At 39.0% G+C, this 27,256-nt stretch overlaps 1 protein-coding gene across 2 annotated transcripts in view; it reads left to right on the top strand.

Moving 5' to 3' along the window:
• The window catches only part of MAB21L3 (mab-21 like 3), a 79,691-nt gene continuing 52,435 nt past the window's right edge, over window positions 1-27,256 (top strand). The window contains exon 1 of one of the 2 annotated variants that reach the window (XM_078451530.2): window positions 1-577. In XM_078451530.2, the coding sequence (XP_078307656.2) occupies window positions 476-577 (102 nt within the window). In that variant the 5' untranslated portion in view covers window positions 1-475. The remainder of the gene's footprint in view (window positions 578-27,256) is intronic. The other variant, XM_060624966.3, reaches the window with a different exon arrangement.

Genomic DNA, 27,256 nt, shown 5'->3' with positions numbered 1-27,256 from the left:
AAATGGCGTCACCCAGCTACCCCGTCTCTTGTCGCGCACCCATCCTTTGTCATTGGCTTCCGGCGGCTCCCCACTTTTATACCCTCCATGACCAAGTCATCAGGGTTCCAGGCGGCACTTCCCTCCTGAGTTTTATCTCAGATGAGACTGTGTTTCCCGACCCCTCACTTCCGAGGGACCGCGGCTCTGACCCGCTCCGCCCCTCTGCGGGAGGGTCTCACCGAGCACTGGCCGGGTGCCGCCGCCCCCAGGAATGTTGGCTGGACCGTGCTGCTGACCCCCAGAGACTGCGGCTGGGCTGGGTGCCAGCCGCCCCAGAGAAAGTTCCTGCGATCGGGTGGCAGCAGCGTTTCAGGGATTATGGAAAATCTCAATGCACATCTAGCTTCACCCCCAGCGACCTTGTTCCAGCACCAGCAAATGCAATTGTTCTCCGGGGTCCGCTGGGACCGGGTGGCTGCACAGCCTCTACCGAATGTCCTCCCAGCAGGGGAACCGCCTCTCCTCTTGTGGCCTGAAGAGCCCCGGACCCCACTCTGCTCCTGGGGATTCGCCCTTCCCACCGGAGCACCGCCAGGTATCAGCTGCAGAGTTGCAGACTCTGCGCTCCCTGTTTATAGTCTTAATGGAATTTAAACCCTCTCCTCTCCTTTCTCCCTTTTCAGTTCAGTCTCTGCAGCTGTTTCCACTTTTCTGCTTTCTCTCCAGCTGTTTTTTTTGGGGGGGGGGTGCTTTTCCCGTATTCTCCCCCATCTGCATCCTCTCTCTGCAAGGAGAAACAACTCCCTGCCCTCTGTGGCTTCTCTCCCTGGTTCACCTCTCGACACCGCATACCTGCTGAGTTCTGTGGTTCAGGTTGTGCATATTGTTGTGTCAATCCTCAGATCAGTTTTCTAGGTGTGGAGGATGGTTTAGTGTTGGTCTGGTTGTGTTCCATGGACCCGAGAAGCAAAAAAAAAAAAAACAACCGTCCATTCTCTTCTGCCATCTTGGCCCCTCCCCCTAAAATATTTTATATATATGTGTTTGTGTGTGTGTATATATATATATATGAATAAGTATTGTTTCACAGAAGTTTTATATATATAGTTATAGTATATATTACATATATATATAGAGAGAGAGACCCTTAATGAAACTATTCTTGCTAGGTACACTGATAACTTATATTCTGTTCTATTTCATTTTTTAAAATACCATTTATGACCCACTAATAGAAATCAATTATTGAAAATAAATCGATTATTGAAATCAAGAAATTAATTTCATAACCCACTAATAGGTTGCCACCCATAGTGTGAAACCTGTTAACTGCTCTGTACTGCAAAGGTTTTAAAGCTAAAATGTACTCTTCCCATAGTCCCTTACAGCCAGGCTTCTAGGTGTGATTTAGTGTCCATCCGTCAGCGACAGCTGGAATTTGGAAGATGGGAGTGATGTAGAGGCCATGCGTGTGATGTGTTGGTTTTTTTCAGCTGGGTTCCGCAGTGACCGAGGCACTTGGTTTTGCTGAGGCAATCTCAGCAGCATCATTGACAAGGGCAACTTTGGTTAACATCTTACCAAGATTTTAGATAGAACATAGATTGAACAAGATAGAACCTAGATAGAACAAGGTTTTAACGTAGAAGCTGGCAAAATAATTCTAGTATTTGATTGGAAAATAAAGTTCCAAAAATATTCACACTGAATGTTTCATAATCCTGAAAGATAAGAGCAAGCAGAGGGACTTGACTTCCCAGATATCGAAACTTATGGAGAATCTGTAGTGTTGATGCAGCAAAAGCAAGTGGAACAGCCGAACATAATAGAGATCCCAGAACAAGACCAAGCATATAAAACAGTTTGGCGTTTTTAAAAGATGGCTTCACGAGTCAGTGGGAAAAGAGCAAACTATTCAGTTGTTGATGTGAGAACTACTGGGTTTCCATATCAAAGAAAACAAAATTAGATCCTTTCTTCTCACCGTAATAAAAGTAAATTCCAAGTGAGTTACAGACCTAAATGGAAAAACAAAAACCCAAAACTTTACAACTGTTAGAAAGTGATACAGAAAAATATTCTTATGACCTTGTGGGATAGAAGGATTTCTCAGATAAAAAGTGAAAATTACAAATCACCAAAAAAATTAATATGATTGATTATATCTAAATTTAAGTTTTCCTTCTACATGACTGAACATACCACAAAGTTCAAAGAAGAGCAATAAATTAGGAAAAAATATTTGCCACTTCTGTATGAGATAAGGATTAATATTCAGAATATATCAAGAGTAAGTGCAGCAAATTACCAATATCAAGAATCAAAGAATAGACATCACTACAGATCCTCTAGGTTGGTGAGACATTATTATGAACAACTTTATTCCAGTAAATTCTACAATTTAGATGAAATGGAGAAATACTTTTGAAAGACACAAACTGCTAAAGCTTATCCAAGAAGAAATATGTAACCTGAATATTCAGCCTCTATCAATGAAAGAAATTGACGTCCCAGTTATAAATCTTTCCACAAAGAAAGTTCCAGGTCCAGCTGGCTTTACTTGTGAATTCTACCAAGTATTTAAGGGAGTAATGTTACCAATTCTACACAGTCTTTCAGAAAATAGAGGAGAGGGATACATTTCCTACCTCATAGAAAGACCTAAAAGATTTACCAAAAAGCTGCTACAACTAAAAAATTGTATAAGGTGTATGGATATAGTCAATATGTAAAAATCAATTGTATTTCTATGTCATAGCAACGAATAATTGGAAATTAAAATGAAAATGTACCTCATTTCAGCTGATTACAAGCAAAACAGTAAGAATTTTATAATTAGATTGCCTGGGTATGAATCAGAACCCTGTCATTTATTAGATGTGTGATCTTCAATAAAATTTAAGATTTTTCTTTTAAAAAAACCCTGCAAATTAGAAAGAAAAGTAATAGGAAATTTACAAAAATTCACAATTTTTGTTAGGCAGTTCACAGATGAAAAGATGCTCCAATTCACTGGAGGGTCAGAGAAATGTAAATTGAAACAACATAAAGATATAATTTTAAATCTGTTAGATTGGTGAGGGAGAGTCATAAAATCTAATTTTAAACATACGAAGAAAAAGAAATTCACTTACATCCTCATAGAAGCATAAATTCATTCATCAACTGGATTGTTAATAGAGTCAGATTGAAAATGTACAGAAATTGTGCTCCTATGTATTTATCATAGAACAGTTTTCAGATATTGGGGTCTCTGCCATCAGCGCAGAGCCTGCTTCAGATCCTTTGCCCCCCTCCTTCTTTGCCCCTCCCCACTCATGCGTGCTGTATCTCTCAAAAATAAATATTTGAAACAAAAGAATAGATTCTGATGGAATTGCTTTGCTCCAAAATACAACTTCAAGAAATTGAATGAGATGATTGTGTAAGATGGGCAAAAAATGCACACTCAACTCGGAGGAGAGTTTAATAAATGAGAGATTTATCAACATGTGGGCAGAGCCTCCAGAAACCACAGAAGAGAAGTCAGTATGCGGAAGGAAGCCCACTGATAACAGCGGACACAGTGATCACAGGGGCTCGGGATCCAGAGAGGCAAACAGGAGACCCTTCGCACTGGGAGGCACTTGAGAGTTGGTGAATATCCATCACATCAGATCATTAGGGTCTTAAAATCACTGAAGCCAAGCTCTTATTGCAGGTGGTAACACAACAGACTCATTTGCTTCCTCGAGCCACTTCAATTATTATAGATGCACTTCATATTGCAAATGTTTGCTTTCCTATTTGCTGTTGCAGGCGGCTCGCATCCGCTTAATTGTGTAGCACGATTCAGTGATACGTTTTCAGAGATAAAAGAAGGAGGGCTGGAACGTGTTTTACACTGCCTACAGTTGGAGTGTGGTCTGCCACTCGTCCCTCCCTTCCCCACGCTCATTCTTTCTGTGGGCACTGAAGAAATGCTGACAACATCAAGGATGGGATCTCACCACATTGCTGATCCTTTGTGAGGAAATGAAGATTGATTGTCACCAGCAAACAATTCGAAGCCTCATGATTCCCCCCACCCCGCACACTAATTTCCTTGATAATAGCAAATAGAAAAACAGTGATCTGAAATGAGTTGTTATGTCTTACAATATTCTTGCCTCTTACGCAGCGTAGATTGGAAAGATTAATTCTCGAGTTTATAAGGAAGAAAATTAGCAGAGAGCAGCAGTTCACTTTCAAATAGTCTTCTTTTCAATGTATTAGTTATTGTAATTAGTTTTTCCATCTTAGTTTCCTCTGAATGGACACTATGGCCAAGGGAGAGGAGGAGAATGAAGAGTATTTTGCTTCTACAGGAAGTACGGCAACAGAAGAGACCAGTGGTAAGGAAATGCCAACCACACTAACTTCCATAAAGACTCCCGAGGTCCCTCTTTGCTGACTTAAGTAATGGAGTGTGGTATCTGTTTCCTGTTGCTCTAACAAATTACGACAAACCTAGTGGCTTTAGAAAACACAAGTTTATTCTAGAACAGTTCTGGAGGTCAGGCTACAAGATGAGTCTTCAGGGGCTAAAAGGAAGATGTCAGTGGGGCTAGTGGCTTCTGAATTCTCTAGGGAAGACTCCATGCTTTGTCTCTTGCAGTATCCAGAGACTGCAGTATTCCTTGGTCCTGGCCTCATCACGCCGGTCTCTGCTTCTGTGGCCGCCTAGCGTTCTACTTCTGACCTTCTCTCCCCACCCCACCCCCCCCCCCCCGCCTTCTAAGGACCTTGGTGGTTACATTGGGCTCACCTAGATGATCCAGGCTAGTCTCCCCCTTTCAAGATCCTTACCTTAATCACATCTGTAGAGTCTCTTTTGCCATAAAAGGTAACATTTACAGGTTTTGGGGATTAGAATGTGGGTGTCTTTGGGGACAATTATATAGCTAATCACAGGTGTTTTTTAAGTGTGTGCCATCAAGGGATCCCAAGTAGACAGGACGTGCTGGCTCATTAGTGTATAACTGTAAGTCCTGTGGGGTAACCTCGCCGTTGTTGGAGAAGCCAGACCCAGACCATGGGTAACAGTTTGAAATGTACATTTATTGCTGATTTTATTGACCCAGTTAGTTAAGTCTGAAGTCTTTCACTTACTGTTTGAAGATTGAACCACTTACAACAGAATTTAAACCTACTGAAACTTTGTTTCCGAGTTTTATTTGTTGCTGTGCCTCAACAGTTTCTAGCAATTTCTCATCGAAATCAATTCTATTATTCCCTCTACCTTTGTTATGTGCCCTTAGGCATCCTATACTTTTCCATTATAGCACTTACTGTATAATGTAATAAATGATGATGTCTTCCCTAGGTCGTTCATAGGCCATAAGCTCTGTGAAGACGGGGGACATGTCTTTCTTCTGTTTTTACTACATGCTAGCTCACTGCACTGAACCCTGGGTGTCATAGGCATTTAAATGATTTTGAAGGAATGCATGAATTTCTCACCACTCCTCCTTATCAACTCTACTGCTACACTGCGTTCAAAAGCAAACAAGGACTGTTATCTTATTCATCTTAGTGACTAAGAACTAGCACAGTATTTGGGACACAGAGGATGTTTTAAATGAAAGCCCAGACACAAGTCAAGATTAGCTTAACTGACCTATCAAGTAATGTACTCAAAAGGAATATTCTTCTCCAAAACTAACTTGACAAGGGGTCTGTGGGTTGCTTAGCTCTGAGAAAGCTACTTACAGACGACCAGAAAGACCATTCCACTTTAACCTTCTTGCTATCTAATCTCACCATTCTGTACAAAATTAGAATTAGGACTAGAATATATTCGAGAGCAATGATCCCCCTTAACAAGGTCCGAGATGCCTATTCTGAAAATGGAAGTAAGCAAACAAGGGTTGATTATTAAATAATCCTGTCCACAAAATAACAAGAAATAACAAGTGTTGGTGAGGACGTGGAGAAAAAGGAACCCTCGTGCACTGTTGGTGGGAATGCAAACTGGTGCAGCCTCATCATGGAGGTTCCTCAGAAAATTAAAAATAGAACTACTATGTGATCCAGAACTCCACTATTGAAAATTTATCTAAAGAAAATGAAAACACTAACTCAAAAAGATATATAGCCAAAATATAGGAGCAACCTAATTGGCCATCCATAGATGAATGGATAAAGAAGATGTGGCATACATATGCAATGGAATATTACTCAGCTAGAAGAAAGAATGAGATCTTACTATTTGCAACAACATGAATGGACCTAGAGGTATTATGATACATGAAATAAGAGAAAAATACCATATGATTTTACTTATATGTGGAACCTAAAAGACAAAACAAAAAACAAAAACACGTCCATAAATATAGAGAACAAACTGATGTTTGTTGGCGGGGGGGGGGGGGGCAACATGAGGGAAGGAGAGTAGGAGGTACAGGCTTCCAGTTATGGAATGAGTAAGTCATGGGGATGGAAAGTACTGCATAGAGAATATAGTCAATGGTATTGTAAAAAAAATTAATAATCTTGTCAATGTATTTATAAATTTATTACCAAAATAACCATTCATCCTAGAGTACCAACATCCTAGAGTTGTAGAATAAATGAATTTGGTGATTTTTTTTAACTGAAACATTTCCCTGCCTCCATAGAGAGGTAATGTATTATCTTAATTCCTCAACTAAGGAATTTTTGGTACAACCATCAGATCTCCTAAAATAACTCATCTAAAGGAAACATTTTAGAAATGGTATCAGTTTCATTCCAGGCATTTGAGGGAGCAGCACATTCAGAAAAAAAAAAATCATTAGGAGTTGGATCAGTGTCTAGATTTTTCTGTTTGCTTGGTAGCTGAGAAGCTGGCTCTTGCGTGTTGCCTAATATATAGGTTACCTTTGATTTATCCAAGGAATGCTTGGTCAAAAGGATGAATACATACATGAAGACAACTGTCAATAAAGCCTAAGGGGAAAGTTAGACAATAGATAGCTGTCTTTATTCCTCCAGTCCACTGCATCCCAGAAGAGGCTACTCATTAATTTATGAATAGCTCCCAAAACATCTTCATTTTGTTGTGAAGAGACAATTTTCTCACGGCGAAAGAATTTATAATCTTCCCAATCCAGTCCATCCGGAGAGGGATGTGGCTTGATAAGGAGTCAGCTGTAAGGAGAAAGGGGACTAGGTAAAAGGTTTTACGACAAGGGGTCATAAAATGGCATTCAGTGAGAAACGGAGTGGGCACCGAAGCTTTGTGTGTCTCAGTTTCCTTTCAAGCATTTCAAACCACCCCACATAGCTTCAAGTTTATCCTAGGAAGATGTACGTACACAAGGTATCAAAAAATTTCCTTAACTAGTTTCTAGTATTCCAAAGATAGTTTTGGAGTGGGGAGGAGGAATCACATTTATTTATTCATCAAATATTTTGAGTACCTACTATGTGCTGCATTCTCTTCTAGGTTCTATGTTAAAAGAGGTAACGTGTGTTGAGCATTGTCCTAAGACTTTGCATTCCTTGGCATATCTAATCCTCAGAAGAAAACTATGAAATGTGTGCTATTGATTCCATTTTATGGATGAGAAAACTGAGGCTCTAGTTAAGTAACTTTCCCAAGCCATGCAACTAATAATTGGCAAAGCCTGGATTATCTGACTTTAGAGATCACTTGTTAAGTCACTCTGCTGTATACTGCTACGATTCTTGAGGGGTTTTGATTCTAGCCAGCCCTTAGGTTTCCATGGGCTGTTCAATGACAATAATGGCAGTGAGGATGGCAACTGCCATGCATTGAGTGCCATGCTCCATATGACCATGTGAAATACATTCTATGGTTATGTCATACTTCTCAGAACAACTCTATTAAGTAGGTTTATAATCCCTCCTCTGTTGATGAAGATAATAAACTTGGAGTTCATTAAATAGCTTTTTTTTAATGTTTATTTTCAAGAGAGAGACAGAGAGAGAGGCACAGAGTGCAAGCACGGCAGGGGCAGAGAGAGGGAGACACAGAATCTGAAGCAGGCTCCAGACTCTGACTGTATGTGACTGCTAGGTCTAGATCCCCTTTTGTCTTCTGCCAAGGTCCATCAGCTTAGTTACCCCTTCTGGTCTGCCTCTTGTGAAAGAGAGTTAATTCAAGAGAAAAGGGGACACTTCTCTTTCAAAGAGGGTTTCAGGACAAGTTCAGGGCACGAACAGTAAGTTGAGAACAGACACTGGTGGAATCCTTATGAAACCAAGACAGAACTTTTTTTTTTTTTTTTTTTTTTTTTTTTTGAGTGTGAGTGTAGTTGACCCACATTGTTACATTAGTTTCAGGTGTCCCACAAGTGATTTGCCAAGTGTATACATGATGCTGTGTTCACCACAGGTATAGCTACCATCTGTCCCGTTACATCATTACATCACTATGACAGTATCACTATATTCTTTATGCTCTGCTTTCTGTTCCTAGGACTTACTCATTCCATAACTGGAGGCCTGTATCTCCCTCTCTCCTTCACCGATTTTGGCAACCATCTGGCAACCATCAGTTTGTATCTGTATTTATAGTTCTGATTCTGCTTTATGTCTGTTTATTCATTATTTTTTTAGATCACATTTATTTTTTTAATTAATTGATTTTTTAATTTGCATCCAAGTTAGTTAGCATATAGTGCAACAGTGATTTCAAGAGTAGATCCCTTAATGTCCCTTACCCATTTTGTCCCTCCCGACTCCCACAACCCCTCCAGCAACCCTCTGTTTGTTCTCCATATTTAAGAGTCTCTTCTGTTTTGTCCCCCTCCCCGTTTTTATATTATTTTTGCTTCCCTTCCCTTAAGTTCATCTGTTTTTATCTTAAAGTCCTCATATGAGTGAAGTCATATGATATTTGTCTTTCTCTGACTGACGAATTTCGCTTAGCATAATACCCTCCAGTTCCATCCACATAGCTGCAAATGGCAAGATTTCATTCTTTTTGATTGCCGAGTAATACTCCATTGTACATATATACCGCATCCTCTTTATCCATTCATCCTCTGATGGACATTTGGGCTCTTTCCATACTTTGGCTATTGTTAGTGCTGCTGTGTCCCTTCGAAACAGCACACCTGTATCCCATGGATTAATGCCTAGTAGTGCAATTGCTGGGTCGTAGGGTAGTTCTAGTTTTAATTTTTTGAGGAACCTCCATATTGTTTACCAGAGTGGCTGCACCAGTTTGCATTCCCATCAACAATGCAAAAGAGATCCTCTTTCTCCGCATCCTCTCCAACATCTGTTGTTGCCTGAGTTGTTCATGTTAGCCATTCTGACAGGTGTGAGGTAGTATCTCATTGTGGTTTTGATTTGTATTTCCCTGATGGTGAGTGATGAGCATTTTTCCATGTGTCTATTAGCCATCTGGATGTCTTCTTTGGAGAAGTGTCTATTCATGTCTTCACTGGAAGAAATGGGTGTTGAGTTTGATAAGTTTTTTATAGATTCTGTGTACTAACCCTTTATATGTGATATGTCATTTGCAAATATCTTCTCCCATTCCGTCGGTTGCTTTTTAATTTTGCTGATTGTTTCCTTCACTGTGCAGAAGCTTTTTATTTTGATGAAGTCCCAATAGTTCATTTTTGCTTTTGTTATTCTTGCCTCCGGAGACACGGTGAATAAGAAGTTGTTGCGGCCAAGGTCAAAGAGGTTTTTACCTGCTTTCTCCTTGAGGATTTTGATGGCTTCCTGTCTTACGTTTAGGTCTTTCATCCATTTTGGGTTGATTTTTGTGTATGGTGTAAGAAAGTGGTCCAGGTTCATTTTTCTGCATGTCGCTGTCCAGTTTTCCCAGTACCACTTGCTGAAGAAATTTGTCTTTATTCCATTGGATATTCTTTCCTGCTTTGTCAAAGATTAGTTGGCCATACATTTGTGAGTCCATTTCTGAGTTCTGTATTCTGTTCTATTGAGCTATGTGTCAGTTTTTGTGCCTGAACAATACTGTCTTGATGATTACAGCTTTGTAATACAGCATGAAGTCCAGGATTGTGATGTCTCCAGCTTCAGTTTTCTTTTTCAAGATTGCTTTGGCTATTTGGGGTCTTTTCTGGTTCCATACAAATTTTAGGATTGTTTGTTCTAGCTCTGTGAAGAATGCTGGTGTTATTTTGATAGGGATTACATTGAATATGTAGATTGCTTTGGGTAGTATCTACATTTTAACAATATCTGTTCTTCCTATCCAGGAGCATGGAATCTTTTTCCATTTTTTTGTGTCTTCTTCAATTTCTTTCATAAGCTTTCTATAGTTTTCAGTGTGTAGATTTTGTTACCTCTTTGGTTAGCTTTATTCCTAGGTATTTTATGGCTTTCGGTGCATAGATCACATTTATGAGTGAATCATATAGTATTTGTCTTTCTAGTCTGACTTAGTTCTCTTAGCATAATACCCTCTAGGTCTGTCCATTCTGTCTCAAATGGCATGACCTCATCTTTTATGGCTGTGTAATATTTCATTGTATATATGCCACATTTTGTTTATTAATTCATCTATTGATGGACCCTTAGGTTGCTCCCATGTAAATGGGAGCTTGGCCCACAAGACTGTGATCCATTAGGCTGCTTGGCTATTGCAAATAATGCAGTGAACATAGTGGTGCATATATCTTTTTGAGTTAGTGTTTTCATTTTCTCTGGGTAAATACCCAATAGTGAAATTATTGAATCATATAGTATTTCTTCAAAAAAACCTTTTTAATGTTTATTTAATTTTGAGAGACAGAGACAGAGTACAAGTGGGGGAGGGGCAGAGAGCGAGAGGGAGATACAGAATCTGAAGCAGGCTCCAGGCTCTGAGCTGTCAGCACAGAGCCCGACACAGGGCTCGAACCCACGAACTATGAGATTATGACCTGAGCCGAAGTTGGATGCTCAACTGAGCCACCCAGGTTCCCCTACAGTATTTCTATTTTTAATTTTTTGAGGAACCTCCTTATTGTTTTCCACAGTGGCTGCACCGATTTATATTCCCACCAACAGTGCATGAAGATTCCCTTTTTTCCACATCCTTGCCAATACTTGTTGTATCTTATATTCTTGATTTTAGACCAAGTCTCAGACATTTTGATTGGGCTCCTTCTCCAGCAGACCATTTTAAGGAAGATTCTCCCTATATTTAGAACCGTTGAGATTTTTTTTTTCTCCAGAATTAAATGAGTCAATATTATGGATTGAGAAGCTTGTCAAAATTCAGACTTCTCATTAATGGGCCAAATCCAGTTATGAGCTCATAGAGGAAATGGAAAAGTTTTCCATGTCTGTAGGGGACCCTTTGGGATTACTTTCATTATTCACTCTAGGGCTGCTATTAACCCGACATTCCACCTAGTATATTCAAGAAAGATTTACTGGGGCCTAATCTGTGCCAGGCATTGTAGTAGGCTTGACATTGTCAGAAAACAGTGAGGTGGGTTGCTCAAGCAGTGAGCCTTCCCAGAGTCTTTGACCTACATGGGATGTGGGAGGGGTTGATACAGCAAAGGTGAAAAGGCCTGGAGCACCCAGGGGGTGGGGGGGGCGGGAGTTAGAACTTCTGGGATCCAAGTTTAGGAAACTGGTTAGTAACAGCAATGGATCTTTTTCAAGGAAGAATTTCTTAAGAAGTAAAATCTCAGGCCAAGGCTTCTACCCATGATTTCAAGGGAAGCCCAAGTCATATAGCCTCTAGGTTATCCCTCCCCATATGCCTTTAATTATGCCAATAATTAAAATTAATCAACATCCTAAAACCTGTTAGGAGAAGAAGCTTGCTGCTAACAGCAGAAGGAACCATAAACATTTTCTAGTATTAGCCACATTTCAAAGCCCAGAGCAAATGACCAGGCTTCCCCAACTTCACCACTTTTTCCCCACATTCGTATTTAACATCTTTATTTGATGTTTAATAAATTTTAGCTTTAGGGCAGTTCAAAATATTCCCAAAAGATATTTTAAGTATCTTCTATGGTATTCACAGTATCACATGACTATGGCTTTGGAATCAGGGAAACTTCTCGTTGTCATTTCCTCCTTCTTTAACATGAAATGTCAATAATACCATCTTTACTGTAAGTCCATTGTGCTGATCGCTCTGCAATATGTATGTAGCATTCCAACTGCCAGGTAGGAGGGCTGCGATTAATGGTACCACTTAGGAACTGCCCCAAATTTTCAAACAAGGATTTAACCCACACATTTTTAAAAGTGATGAAAAAAAGGTGAACTCTCATGGTGCCATTATTTCTCAAAAATGAAATTGATATAGAACGTTTCAAGAAAATATATTTTCATCGGATCTACTTTGTTGGCCAACTCATCTCGTAATTGAGGAGATAGGACTTTTGTAAAACTACTTCCGTCTTCCTTATTGTACTTGAAGATCTGCATTTCCTATAGAGGAATTGCCCATGAGCAGTGAAGAGCATCCCCCCCACTGCTGCCCCCCCCCCGCCCCCACTTTTCTGAGGAATCCTGGATTGGGAGGAGGGAATAGCCTCCTATTGGGAGGGGTGGAAGGATTTTAAAACACCTCCTCTAGCTGAGGTCAACAGATCTTCTCTCTGCCCCTTTTGGAACCAGCTTGGAGGGGTAAGTGTGGGAGAGTTAATTGGGAAGGGTGTGTGTGTGTGTGTGTGTGTGTGTGATCTAGATCTCTATAAGGGAACTGGGGAGAGGAAGCCAGGAGCCCTGGTTGCACCATGATCTGGGTCACAAGGGAGAGAGAATGATCCTTCAGGATTCTTTGGGTGTGCTCAGGAAGAGTGTGATCTGCCCTGGGTACTATCTGCATTTAAATCATAAAAACCCATGGAAGACTTAAGTAATTGAGCAGGAAAGCAAATTTGATTACACATTATATGCACCACCCTTAAGGTTGATGGACAGGTCTCACTGTTTTAAGGACAAAAAAATACCATCAGACTCATTCATATCTAGTTGTTCCCATGGGTGGTATCCTTTGCCCTTTCCATTTTATACACTCTCTCCAAGCGATCGCAACATCATCTACTCTGAATATTAAGTTTGATTATCTGCATATTACATCTTGTTTCTGTTTATAAAAATCTCAATATGTTAATTGTAAAAAGAAAGTCATACAATGAAAAAAAGTTAACATGAAAATAAAAATTAGATATAATCCCATCGCCTCAAGAAAATGATTCCTAACCTCCGTGTATGGGTAGTGTTTTGTGACCAGCTTTTTTCCCATTTGTCAATACATTAGTAACACTTTTTTGTTATTAAATATTCTTTTACTATGTAATTTAAAATTTTTTTTAATATTTATTTAATTTTTTTCAGAGAGAGAGAGTGCAAGTGGGGAAGGGGCAGAGAGAGAGGGAGACACAGTATCTGAAGCAGGCTCCAGGCTCTGAGCTGTCGGCACAGAGCCCAACACAGGGCTCGAACCCACGAACTGTGAGATCATCATCTGAGCTGAAGTTGGATGCTTAACCAACTGCGCCACCCAGACTCCTCTCTTTTACTAAGTAATTTTTAAAGGTTGCAGAGTCTTCCATTGACTTATAGCCAGTGTCCAATTACCAGATATGTAGTTTATGTCCATTTTTCCTACTATAAATGAGGCATACAGAGACTTAAAATACCTCTCATATATCCTTCAGATAAATTTTAAGATGTAGACTCATTGGGTTAGTGGCCATGATTTTTTTATATCAATTCACACTGCAAATGTTAATATATGAGGACAGACTCCCCACAGCCTCCTAAGCACTATTATCTTTTTCTGATTTTCACCAAATTATCAAATTGGTGGTGGGGGGGGGGGGGCAGGAAGGCACTGAAGAGTGTATCTCGTTAGATTTTCATTTGCATGTTTTTGGTAACTGGAGATGTAGTAGTTTTGTGCTTATTAATCATTTGTATTTCTTCTTTTGTGAATTGCCTATTCAGGTTCTCTGCTTATTCTCTACTGTGAAATTATGTTTTCTGATTTTGAAGTTTTGAATATTTAATTAAAATTTTCTGTACCTTCAGGAGTGCCTGGGTGGCTCAGTCGGTTAAGCATCCGACTCTTGGTTTCGCCTCAGGTCATGATCTCGTGTTTCGTGGGTTCGAGCCCTGCGTCAGGCTCAGCGCTGACAGTACAGAGCCTGCTTGGGATTCTCTGTCTCCCTCTCTGTCCCCCTCCCCTGCCCTCTCTCTCTCTTTCTCTCTCTCTAAATGAATAAACTTTAAATTTTTTTTCTGTACCTTCAGTATATAATATATTCCTCATACACACAAGCTTAGATAAATGCTCATGTCTATTTTCTTCTGATTTCTTTTATGATTTGTGTTTATATTTAACTCCTTAAATGTGTTAAATTAACTCTTTTACTTGGAATGCATTTTGGTATATGGAGGAATATAGGGACCTGGCTTTATTTTCTTCCAAAGAGGTGAGTATGTTCCTTTCCATCATTTACTCAGTTGTTTATCTTGTCCTCACTGATTAAAATCCCACCTTTATCTCAAAGCATGTAAGCAGGCAGAGCTCAGGTGCAGACAAGGTAGTTTAGGCAGAAGAAGGGTAGTGGGTGGGAAGGAATGGGGGGTGTGGGAAAGGCATTAAGGAAGGAGATTTCAATTGTCAATTATATATTTTTTAAAAGAGCAGCAAAAATGACAGATATTTTCATTTATAAAGTCTGAATGTATGGGCCTGGGAGTTTTTTCTGTTTTTCTGGTGCTCTGTAAAAAAAAATTGTGGGAACTATATATTCCCTGGAAGTTTAAAAGAATTAGTAAATTGAGCCCTGCACTTTCTTGACAATGTTATCATTTCTTCTATAGTGGTTTCCCTTAAAATGTTCTTAACTTCTTTTTTTAATTTTTTTCTTTTTTTTCTTTTTTTTCTTAACTTCTTTTCAATCAATGTTCGTAATTAATCATCTAGTTCATTCAGATTTTAAATTGATTAGCATGTGGTTTAACAGAGTAATCTCTCCATATCTGTGTCTATATCTTTCTGATTCTTATTTTGTGTATTGTATATCGTAATTTTCATTTTACTTTATAAGATTAGCTAAAGTGTCTTGTGTCTCTGTTGTTTTTAATTATTAAGAGAAATCCAAGTAGTTGGAATTGACTTGTATATAATCATTATTTTTGTTGTTGTTTTGCACTGGTCAAAAGATGTAGCCAGTATGATTGCTTTTTAGAATATTTAAGATTCTCTTTGCCATGGATTTTACAAAAATTTTTTTAAAAGATTTTACTTTATTTTATGTATGTACGTATATATGTATGTATTTAAATGCTTATTCATTTTTGAGAGATGGAGAGAAGACAGAGCATGAGCAGGGGAGGGGCAGAGAGAGAGGGAGACACAGAATCTGAAGCAGACTCCAGGCTCTGAGCTGTCAGCACAGAGCCTGATACGGGGCTCAAACCCATGGACCAGGAGATCATGCCTGAACTGAAGTTGGACGCTTAACTGACTGAGCCACCCAGGTGCCCTTAAAGATTTTATTATTTTATTTTATTTTTATTTAAAAAAATTTTTTTAATGTTTATTTATTTTTGAGAGAGAGAGAGAGAGAGAGAGAGAGAGGCAGAGCATGAGCAGGGGAGGGGCAGAGAGAGGGAGACACAGAACAAGAAGCAGGCTCCAGGCTCCCAGCTGTCAGCACAGAGCCCGAAGCGGGGCTCGAACCCACAGACTGCGAGATCATGACCTGAGCCAAAGCCGGACGCTTAACCGACTGAGCCACCCAGGTGCCCCAAAGATTTTATTTTTAAATAATCTCTTACTTATGTTTGGGGATTGTGGGGTTTGAACTCACAACCCCAGGATCCAGAATCACATGCTCTACAGACTTAGCCAGCCAAACATCCCTACACAATTTTTATGAGCTTTTGATAAGATGGCCCACATTTCTATTTTATTTTTTGCCTTCTTGATCTGCCAGAGACTGAAACAGGCATGTTAAAACTTCTACTGCCATAGTGTTTCTGCCAGCTTTATTTTGTACTTCTTAGTAGTATATGCTTTATATGATTATTCTTAATGTTAGTAATGACACATAAGTATTCTTGCCTGACTATTCTGTTTTCATAGTGTCTGTTAAAAAGAGCAGAAACTTGAGGGGCACCTGGGTGGCTCAGTCGGTTAAGCATCCAACTTCAGCTCAGGCATGATCTCACGGTTCTCGAGTTTGAGCCCTGAGTCAGGCTCTGTGCTAACAGCTCAGAGCCTGGAGCCTACTTCAGATTCTGTGTCTCCCTCCCTCTCTGTCCCTCCCCTGCTTGTGCTCTGTCTCTGTCTCTCTCTCAAAAAGAAATAAACATTTAAAAAAAAAAAAAGAGAGCAGAAAATTGAAATCATTGTGTCCATAAGGGAGTTTAACCCACTAGCATTTATTGTCATAATTGATATTTTTAGCCTCTGTCATCGTATTTTTCTGGCTTGTATGTTTCCTTGCTATATTATATACGATATTTTTCTTTTCTTTTTTCTTTCTATTCTGCAGTGAATTTTATTGAATTCATAGGGGACATTCCTTTATGAAAAATAAAGAACTGAAGTTGTACAGGCATGCTTGGTGAGACAAATTGGTGACGAAGCCTGCTCAGACCAAACAAGAGCAGACACCATACACTATATTTTTCTATATGGATTGTGTTTTTAGGTGATAAAATATATGTGGCATAAAAGCCACCATTGTAACCATTTTTAGGTGCACAGTTCTGTGACACAAAGTACATTGACATCATTATACAGCAATCACCACTACCCATCTCGAGAACTTTTTTGTCTCCCCAGATTGAAACTCTATTCATTAAACCCTGAATCCCCATTCTTTCTTCCCCTAGACTCTGGTTACTACTGTTCTACTTTTTTGACTCTATGCATTCGACTTCTTTAGGTACCTCATGTAAGTGGAATCATTCAATATTTGTGCTTTTGTAACCAGCTTATTTCACTCAACACAATGCCCTCAAGATTCATCCATGTCGTACCATGTTAGAATTTTCTTCCTTTTAAGATTGGAATATAATTTATTCCAATATTATATTGAATATAATTTAAGATTATATTCCATTATGTTGTATACCACATTTTGCTGATTCATTCATATGTTCATAGACACTGGGATTGCTTCTACCTTTTGGCTATTGTGAATAATGCTGCTATGAATATAGGTGTACAATAAGAGACTTTTTCTATTTTCAACAGTGTTGTTTTATTCATTTTTGGTTTTTTGTTATTTTTTTAATTTAATTTTTTTAAAATTTACATTCAAGTTAGTTAGCGTATAGTGCAACAATGATTTCAGGAGCAGATTCCTTAATGCCCCTTAACCATTTAGCCCATTCCCCCTCCCACAACCCCTCCAGGAACCCTCAGTTTGTTCTCCATATTTAAGAGTCTCTTCTATTTTGTCCCCCTCCCTGTTTTTATATTATTTTTCCTTCCCTTCCCTTATGTCCATCCACGTAGTTGCAAATGGCAAGATTTCATTCTTTTTGATTGCCGAGTAATACTCAGTTGTGTGTGTGTGTGTGTGTGTGTGTGTGTGTGTGTGTGTGTATAAATGTATAAATATATATATATATATAAATATATATATATATACACACATACCACATCTTCTTTATCCATTCATCCATCGATGGACATCTGGGCTCTTTCCATACTTTGGCTATTGTTGATAGTGCTGCTATAGACATGGGGGTGCATGTGTCCCTTCGAAACAGCACACCCGTATCCCGTGGATAAATGCCTAGTAGTGCAATTGCTGGGTCGTAGGGTAGTTCTAGTTTTAATTTTTTGAGGAACCTCCATACTGTTTTCCAGAGTGAATAAGAGACTCTTAAATACAGAGAACAAACTTAGGGCTGGTGGGGTAGGGTAGGGGGCGTTGGGTTAAGTGGGTGACGGGCCTTAAGGATGGCACTTTTCGGCATAAGCACAGAGTATCATATGTAAGAGACGAATCACTGGGTTCTACTCCTGAAGCCAAGACTATACTGTATGTTAACTAACTTGAGAATAAAAAAATAAAATAAACTGAAAAAAATGATGAATATAGGTGTACAGTAACAGTGTGAGTTTTTGCTTTGATTTCTCTTCAGTATATACCCAGAAGTGAATTGCTATATCATGTTAATTAAATGTTTAATTTTTTGAGGAATTGCTATACCATTTTCCACAATGGCTGCACTATTTTGCATTTCCTGCATCAATGCACAAAGTTCTAATTTCTCCACATCCTCCCCAGCATCCCTGTTATTTTCCAATTTCTTGAATTAGAGCCATTCTAATGGATGTGCAGTGCTATCTCATTACGGGTTTTGATTTGCATTCCTAGTGATTAGTGATGCTGAACATCTTTTAATGTGCTTATCGGCTACTTGAAGATCTTTGGAAAATAAATTATTTGAGTCCTTTGCCCATTTTTAAGTTGAGTTGCTTCTTTGTTGAGTTGTAGCAGTTCTTTATATATTCTGTATATCAATCTCTTTTCAGAAATATATATGATTTGCAAGTACTTTCTCCTATTCTGTATGTTGTCTTTTCAATCTCTTGATAATGTCCTTTTTGGTGCACAATGTTTTAGTTTTGATACAATCTAATTTATCGATTTTTACTTTTGTCACCTATGCTTTTGGTATCATATCCAAGAAATCACTTCCAAATCCAATGTCACAAAGCTTTTCCCTTATATCTTCTGCTAAGGGTGTTACAGTTTTAGTGTTTACATTTAGGTCATTGATCCATTTTGAGTTAACTTTCATGTATTTGTAAGGTAACTTCATTCTTTTGGCTGTGGAAATCCAGCTGTCCTCATGAATTTGAGTCAGTTTTTCAGGATGGCTATGTAGTTGTATGCTTTCTAAATTCTTAGATATCTGAGAATGTTTTTGCTGTCTTCATGATGATTAAGAACATTTTCCTTCAAAACTGTCAACTTGTTGTAGTCTGTCACTTACTGTTATAGAGAATTCTGAGGCCACCTTATTTTTTGCTCCTTTTTAGGTTTTTTTCTCCATCCTAGATGTTGGTAGAATTCTTTGCTTATCACTTAAATTACAAAGATTTGCTTGGGCAGGTCTAACGTATCTTGTCTCTTCATTTATGTTGTAGGGAATGCATGAGTCCTTTATTCCCTGGATTCAGGTCTTTTTTTCACTGGTGAAGGCTTTCTTCTATTTTTTATTTAATTATGGATTCTATCCTATTTGTTCTGATCTCTTCTTAAGGTGCACCGATTTTCTGTGTTGGGTCTCCATTTTCTTTCCTTCATATCCATCACCTTCTCATCATTTTAATGTTTTTGTCTTTTTTCTTTGCATTTTAGCGGAGGTTTTTCAAATTTGTCCACATGATTAATTTGTCTTTCTTTTATTTTATTTTGTTTGTTTATTTATTTTGAGAGAGGTCAGGGAGGGACAGAGAGAGAGGGAGAGAGAGAGAGAATCCGAAGCAAGCTCAGCACTGTCAGTGCAGAGCCTGATGCAGGGCTCAAACTCACGAACTATGAGATCACCAGGTCTTTCACCATTAGGTATGATAGTAGTTGTGGGCTTTTAGTAGATGGCCATTTACATAGATGGCCTAACAAACTTCATAACTTGTTGTTTATCATTTTTTATCATGAAATGGTGTTGGATTTTGTCGAATGCTTTTTCCGCTCTACTGAGCTTATCGTGTGAGCTTTGTTCTTTATACTATGCATATGGTGTGTTACATTTTTTAAATTTTTATATGTTAAAACAACCTTGTGTTCCTGCAGTAAATCCCATTTGGTCATTTTGTATGTATGGTCCTTATATAGGTTGCAGGATTTGGTTTGCTAGTATTTTGAGGATTTTTCAACCTATACTCATATAGAATATTGCTCGATAGTTTTCTTTGCTTGTGATATCTTTGTCAGGTTTGGGTATTACCTCATAAAATAAGTTGAGAAGTGTTTCCTCTTATTTCTTTTGGAAGAGTTTGTAAATAATTGGTGCAAATTCTTTCTTTCTTTTTTAAGTTTATTTACATATTTTGAGAGAGAGAATGTGTGAGAGCAAGGAAGGACAGAGAGAGAGGGAGTGAGACAATCCCAAGCAGGCTCTGCACTGCCAGCATGGACCCCGAAGCACAGCTCGAACTCACAAGCTATGAGATCATGGCCTGAGACCAAACCACGAGTCAGATGCTCAACCTACTGAGCCGCCCAGGTGCCCTTAAATTCTTTTTTAATTGTTTGGTAGAATTCACCTGTGAAGCCATCTGGTCCTGAGGTGTTTTTTTCAGGGAAGTTTTTTGATTATTAATTAAAAATCTTTAATTGTTTTAGGTCTATTCAAATGTCCTCTTTATTCTGGACGCAGTTTTGATAGTTTGTGTCTGCTAGTAAAATTTGTCCATTTAGGTTATCTAATTTGTTAGCATACAAGTGGTCATAGTGTTCCATTATTATTATCTTTGTACTTCTATAGGATTGCTAGTGATGCCCCCTTTTTCATTCTTGAGATGTATTTTGAGATGTCTCCCTTTTTTCTTGGTCATTCCAACTAAAGGTTTGTCAGTTTCATTGATCTTTTCAAACAACCAACTTTTGGTTTCATTGATATTTCTCCATTATTTTTCTACTTTCTCTTTTATTTATTTATTTCCACTCTTACTTTTGTTACTTACTATTTTCAGTTTTCCTTGAGTTTAGTTTGCTCTTCTATTTTAGTTTCTTTAGGTAGAAGTTATTGGAGATCTTTCTTTGTTTTTAATGTTTTCATTTCAAAGTATTTTAAAATTTCTCTTGTGATTTCATTTTTGACCTGTTTGTTATTCAGGAGTGTGTGGATTCATTTTTACTATTTTTGAATTTCCCAAATTTCTTACTGTTACAGATTTCTAATTTAATTCTTTTGTGATTGAAGAATATATTTCATGTGGTTTCTGTCCTTTTATAAAAATATTGATGTTTTCTTTAAGGCCATGCATCTGGCCTCTCCTGGAGAATGTTCCATGTTCACTTGAGAAGGAAGTATATTCTACTGTCAATAGGTGAGTGTTCTATAGATGTGTATCAGGTCTCGTTGCTTTATAGGGTTGTTTAAGTCTTTTATTTCCTTGTTGATCTTCTGTCTAGTTCTTCTATCCATTATTGAAAGTGGGGTATTGGAGTTTTCAACTATTATTGTTTAATTGTCTTTTTCTCTCTTTAATTCCGTCAGTTATTACTTCCTTTACTGATGCTCATTTTTTATATGGATTCAACCTACTGTCTAGTGTCCTTTTATTTTAGCTTGAAGGACACCTTTTAGTCTTTCCTATAGAACCTGCCTTCAACAAACAGCCAGGCAGTTTACAACTTTGCCTTAGCATTCATTTCCGGCTTGATGTGGAGCTTTAAGTCAGCCAGAGGTGAGAGCATAGGGCTTTTTTAGCTCTTTCCTGAGCATTTTTTATCCCATGGGAATGTGCACAACCATGTGTACAGGCATAGCTTTTTGGATTCCCAGAAATACCAATGAGATTTCCAAAGCCTCTGTGAAGATCTCATTCTCCAGTTCTTTTTAAGTTCTTGGTTAGTCTATTCTTTGCCCCAACTATAATTCACCTCTTTGGGCAGCCATGAAATAAAACTGTTGATTGTAATTGTTTTGACAAATGTGCTTAGAGACAAGTCTGTACCGGAAGAACCAGAGTCAAGTCAAATGATAGACAGCAAGTGAGGTCAGATATAGACAGCAAGAACAGGAATTACTAGCCAGGTGAAATCGTGGCAATTCTCTGGGAATGAGGCTGTGGGGGAGCTCCATTCCTGTTCCTCCTCTGATGGCTGCCAGCCTGCTGGTTTTCATCATGATTATGGGCTGTTAATTTTCAAGGCTACTATAGAGTAGCAAGTGAAATAGAGGAAAAGTTAAAACACCACAAAACGCTTTCTTTTCACCAAGATTCAGCTACTTTTCCTTTTTTCAAAAATGTTTATTTATTTATTTTGAGAGAGAGAGAAAGCACGGGTTGGGGAGGGGCAGAGAGAGAGAGAGAGAGAGAGAGTCCAAAGCAGGCTCTGTGCTTGGTGTGGAGCCCTACGTGGGGCTCGATCTCACGACTGTGAGATCATGACCTGCGTTGAAATCAAGAGTTGGATGCTTAGCCGACTGAGCCACCCAGGAGCCCTCAGTTGTTTTTCTCGAATAAATCCTGCCCAGATTGCTGTAAGTTTACTTTACTTTAAATCCTGCCCAGATTGCTGTAAGTTTAAAGTAAGTTTACTTTAGTTTACTGCTTTCTGAAAAAGTTGATTTTGACCACTGTTGCCAGTTTTCTCATTATTTTTAGGGAGGAGAGAAGTTTTGAAGGTCTTTGCCATTGTCACTGACATCACTTGTTTCCATGCTTTTCAACCTGCCATTTTCTTGTCATAAGCATCCTTACCTTCCTAAATAGCCTCATAAATCCTTTCACCTATAAGGCTCAGTCTAAATGTTCCTTCTTCAGTGAAGTGTTTCCCTAACCTGCTGGGAACATTGCTTTTATTTACTTTGGCACCACTCATGGTCTTGTGTGTTATGTATCACTGTTGTCCTCACTCTCACCCAGCATTACAATTAAGTGTCTGTATTTCTCCCATTATTAAAATGGGCCCTTTTCATTTCTCTTCCATGATTTTGCAAGTTTTCAGTGTCGTGCCATGTTTCACGTAAAGAAAAGCATTCTCAGTGTTCAGCTTCATTTAAATGCACACAACTAATCTGCAGACTTTACTTAAGGCTTTAAGGGAGAAAATGTAAAATTCAGTTATCAAGAGACTAAAACCCAGGTATGGATAGACCCTCAAATGGCAGACAGATTTGTCAGTTATGTATTCTTCTATTTTACGTAGCAATCTTTCTAGGAGTAGTTGGCTTTTACCCATTTCAGGATTACAAACTATACAAAGAATAATTACTGTGTCCTCATCTTGTGGAGAAAAGCTCTTATATAATTCCCCAGTAATTATAGCCATGGTTTGTTATATCTTTAACTATATCATTTCAATGAAACTGAAATATTTATAACAGACATTTTGGTTTAGGAAGCTTCTAGAGATTATTAATCAAAAGAAGTTATGGTAAATTGTTCGAGGCACTCCAGCTGGGATACAAAACCCCACAGATGGGGTTGACCTGTATGCTGTTTCTTCCATTTCCTTTCTGATAGGGCTTTTTTGTGTGGTTTATTTGTTGCCTAGTGTCGTTTAATGTGGCCTTTTATCTTGGATCATTTTAGTCTCATTTAATGATGGGGGTATAATTTGATTGAGCTGGAAAACTGAGGATTTATTTAATCTTACTCTTAATGGGCTATTGAAGAGGAAACCAGAATCTAAGCAGTCCTAGACGTCAAGAGCCCAAGAGCCCTTGGATCTCCCCAGTGCTAGGGACTGGCTACTTGATGTCATAATAAGGCAAGAGCTTACAGAAAAACAAGATTATTATTTGAAATAAAGTCACATGAGTTGGGGATAAAGACTTAGTCTTTACTTCCGGGTTGTTCTGGCTGCTTATGATGATGGGTGTTGTCATGGTAATGGGAGAGAATGAATTGGCAGGTAGCCATGATAGGTATTACAGGGCAGAAGAAGGGGACTTAACATACGTATCCTTTGTTAATAGGACTTTGTCATAGCCTTCCAATGCATAGGGTTTGAAATATTATGTTCCTTTCCTGATGCTAGAGTGTGAAATGAAGACAGTAAAAATATACTATGTTCTGCAAATCAGACCTGTCTCTGTCTTCACTCCATTATCCCATGACCCCAAGGAGGCTTAGATATGAGGCAGAGACTTGGTAATGAAAGACTTTTAGTGTTTATATGATAAGTTTAGGAACTACAGCCAAATGTAAGACTTATTTCGATTGGTACCAGTCATTTGACACTTTGTTCCAAGAGTTTTTTTTCTTTATGAAATGTTTAAAAATAAAGACTCATAGATGTTTAGATTTCAGACTTCATTAATTTTTTTTTCTATTTTTATTATTGTTATCGTTTTGTCTAGATGGTTTAACCTTGATCATTTTTATTGGCGCGACCCAAAAGGCCAAATTTTATTTTCTCAACATTGACTGTAGATTATAAACTGCCATAAACCTGTGGTAAAATGCCTCGTTTTCCTTAGCATTTGGTCTCCTTAATCATGTTTCAATAACAAATATTGTGGTTTCTGAGTAGTGGAACAGAAGTAGGGTCTGAGTGTTCCTTTTGGTGATGATGCCTCCAGCATGTATTTTGAGACGTTTTTCCTTTCTCAAAGGAAGGGTTATCTCCAATGTAGCCTTTGTGGGCTTTCTTGGTTTCCCAAAGCCCTGAGAGAAAGCTCAGAAGAAAGATTTAACTTTAGTAGATTCCTGATTTGGATGCCTAAACCAAGAACTCTGTTACCAAGACTGAACATCAGGTGACTCATTTGAAGACTACCTGATAGGCCTCCTGAAGAGAAATAATAAAGCTGGGACAGTGGTAATAGTGAGCTTACTGTGGTCCTAAGATTGAAACTCCTGTGTAAAGAGGAACACTGTCCCCAACTTCTGGGAGAGGTAGAAAGAGTATCAGAAACCCACCCCAGAGAAGCAAGAAACTCACCCTTCAGAAGACATCAGCTGAAAGGTTGTTCCCCCCTTCCTAGGGCAACTGGTTGACTGATAGGAGGTAGGACAACACAGGGTGGTGCCACTAAGATGTCTCTCTCCAGCTGTGGGAAACCCAAGTGAGCGTGTTAGTCTGCTAGAGCTGCCATAACAAAATACCACCAACTGGGTGGCTTCAACAATGAAATTAATTTTTTCACGGTTCTGGAGGCCAGAAGACCAAGATCAAGATCGAGGTGCCAGTAGGGTTGGTTTCTTTTGAGACTCCTTTCAGATGGCTGCCTTCTCCTGTATCTTCACATGGCCTTTCCTCTGGGTAGGTGCATCCTTGTGTCTTCCTTTTCTTATAGGGACGCCAGTCAGATTGGACTGGGGACCCACTCAAAAGGTCTCATATTAATTTTATTACCTACCACCTGAAAGGTCCTGCCTTCAAATACAGTCACATTCTGAGGTACTGTGAGTTAGGAATTTAACATATGAATTTGTGAGGGACATCATTCAGCTAATACCAAGATGGGATGGGAAACTCTACCACTGGGGGCTGGAGAAGGGGAAGTTCACAAAAAAAGGGAACGGTAACTTACTTGGCAGCTGATGACCATCAAAGTATAATCAAAGGAGCTGAAGTGTACTTAAAAGGACGGAAGCCTCTGGGATGGTTGGGATTCATTCCAATTTATCTTTCTCCCAGAGCAGCAGGAGAAAGTGACAGCAGCCGTGGGCATGATATAAGGGAAGATGGTGATGTTCCGGAGGGAAACAAGGGTTAGTAACATATCAAATCACCCACAGACAGATCTGTTGAGATTTCAAGAGAATAAAAAGGTGTAAGACACAGTCCCAGACATCAAAGACCACAAAATCTCATTAAAACACAAGGAAGGAATGTATGGAAAGTTATTAAATGCAGAGAAATGATCCAAGTGGTTACTAAGATTTTTTTTTTTGGAGACCCCCTATGTGCCCAACAGTGGGCATGGCACTGGGAAATTGATGGAGAGCAAAACAGACCTGGCCCCTGACCTCTTGTGGCTTCTACTCTAGAGGGGGAGACAGACTAATAGCCATACAAATAATTTCAAACTGTGTTAAGTGCTTTAGAAGCAAAGGACAATGGGACAGGGTTGAGTGTGAGAGAACAAATCCATCTCAAAGGAATTCTGCAGGCCCAAGGATAACAGTTAGCCACCAAATAATCAAAGGAACCTTGTTCCAGCAGAGGCCATTATGTAAACTAAGAGCAACACATAGCAGGGGGAGGGGGAAGGATAATGTGAAAGCTTTTCCTTTTTATATAATTTATTGTCAAATCGGTTTCCATACAACACCCAGTGGTCATCCCAACAGGTGCCCTCCTCAATGCCCATCACCCACTTTCCCCTCTCCCCCATCCCCCATCAACCCTCAGTTTGTTCTCAGTATTCAAGAATCTCTTATGGTTTGCCTCCCTCCCTCTCTGTAACATTTTTCCCCCTTCCCCTCCCCCATGGTCTCTGTTAAGTTTCTCAGGATCCACATAAGAGTGAAAACATATGGTATCTGTCCTTCTCTGGGTGACTTCATTTCACTTAGCATAATACCCTCCAGTTTCATCCACATTGCTGCAAATGGCCAGATTTCATTCTTCCTCATTGCCGAGTAGTACTCCATTGTATATATAAACCACATCTTTATCCATTCATCAGCTGGTGGACATTTAGGCTCTTTCCATAATTTGGCTATTGCTGAAAGTGCTGTTATAAACATTGGGGTACAAGTACCCTTATGCATCAGTACTCCTGTATCCCTTGGATGAATTCCTAGCAGTGCTATTGCTGGGTCATAGGGTAGGTCTATTTTTAATTTTTTGAGGAACCTCCACACTGTTTTCCAGAGTGGCTGCACCAATTTGCATTCCCACCAACAGTGCAAGAGGGTTCCCGTTTCTCCACACCCTCGCCAGCATCTATAATCTCCTGAGTTGTTCATTTTAGCCACTCTGACCAGCGTGAGGTGGTATCTGAGTGTGGTTTTGATTTGTATTTACCTGATGAGGAGTGATGTTGAGCATCTTTTCATGTGCCTGTTGGCCATCCGGATGTCTTCTTTAGAAAAGTGTCTATTCATGTCTTCTGCCCATTTCTTCACTGGATTATTTGTTTTTCGGATGTGGAGTTTGGTAAATTCTTTATAGATTTTGGATACTAGCCCTTTATCCAATACATCATTTGCAAATATATTTTCCCATTCCCTCGGTTGCCTTTTAGTTTTGTTGATTGTTTCCTTTGCAGTGCAGAAGCTCTTTATCTTGATGAGGTCCCAATAGTTCATTTTTGCTTTTAATTTCCTTGCCTTTGGAGATGTGTCGAGTAAGAAATTGCTGCGGTTGAAGTCAGGTTTTTTTCCTGCTTTCTCCTCTAGGGTTTTGATGGTTTCCTGTCTCACATTCAGGTCCTTCATCCATTTTGAGTTTATTTTTGTGAATGGTGTAAGAAAGAGGTCTAGTTTCATTCTTCTGCATGTTGCTATCCAGTTTTCTCAGCACCGTTTGTTAAAGAGGCTTTTTTCCATTGAATATTCTTTCCTGCTTTGTCAAAGATTAGTTGGCCATATATTTGTGGGTCCACTTCTGGAGTCTCTATTCTATTCCATTGGTATATGTGTCTGTTTTTGTGCCAATACCATGCTGTCTTGATGATTACAGCTTTGTACTAGAGGCCAAAG

Source organism: Panthera onca, chromosome C1 (genome assembly GCF_046562875.1).
Source record: "Panthera onca isolate mPanOnc1 chromosome C1, mPanOnc1 haplotype 2, whole genome shotgun sequence".
NCBI lineage: Eukaryota > Metazoa > Chordata > Mammalia > Carnivora > Felidae > Panthera > Panthera onca.
This window is presented reverse-complemented; position numbering and strand designations above follow the sequence as displayed.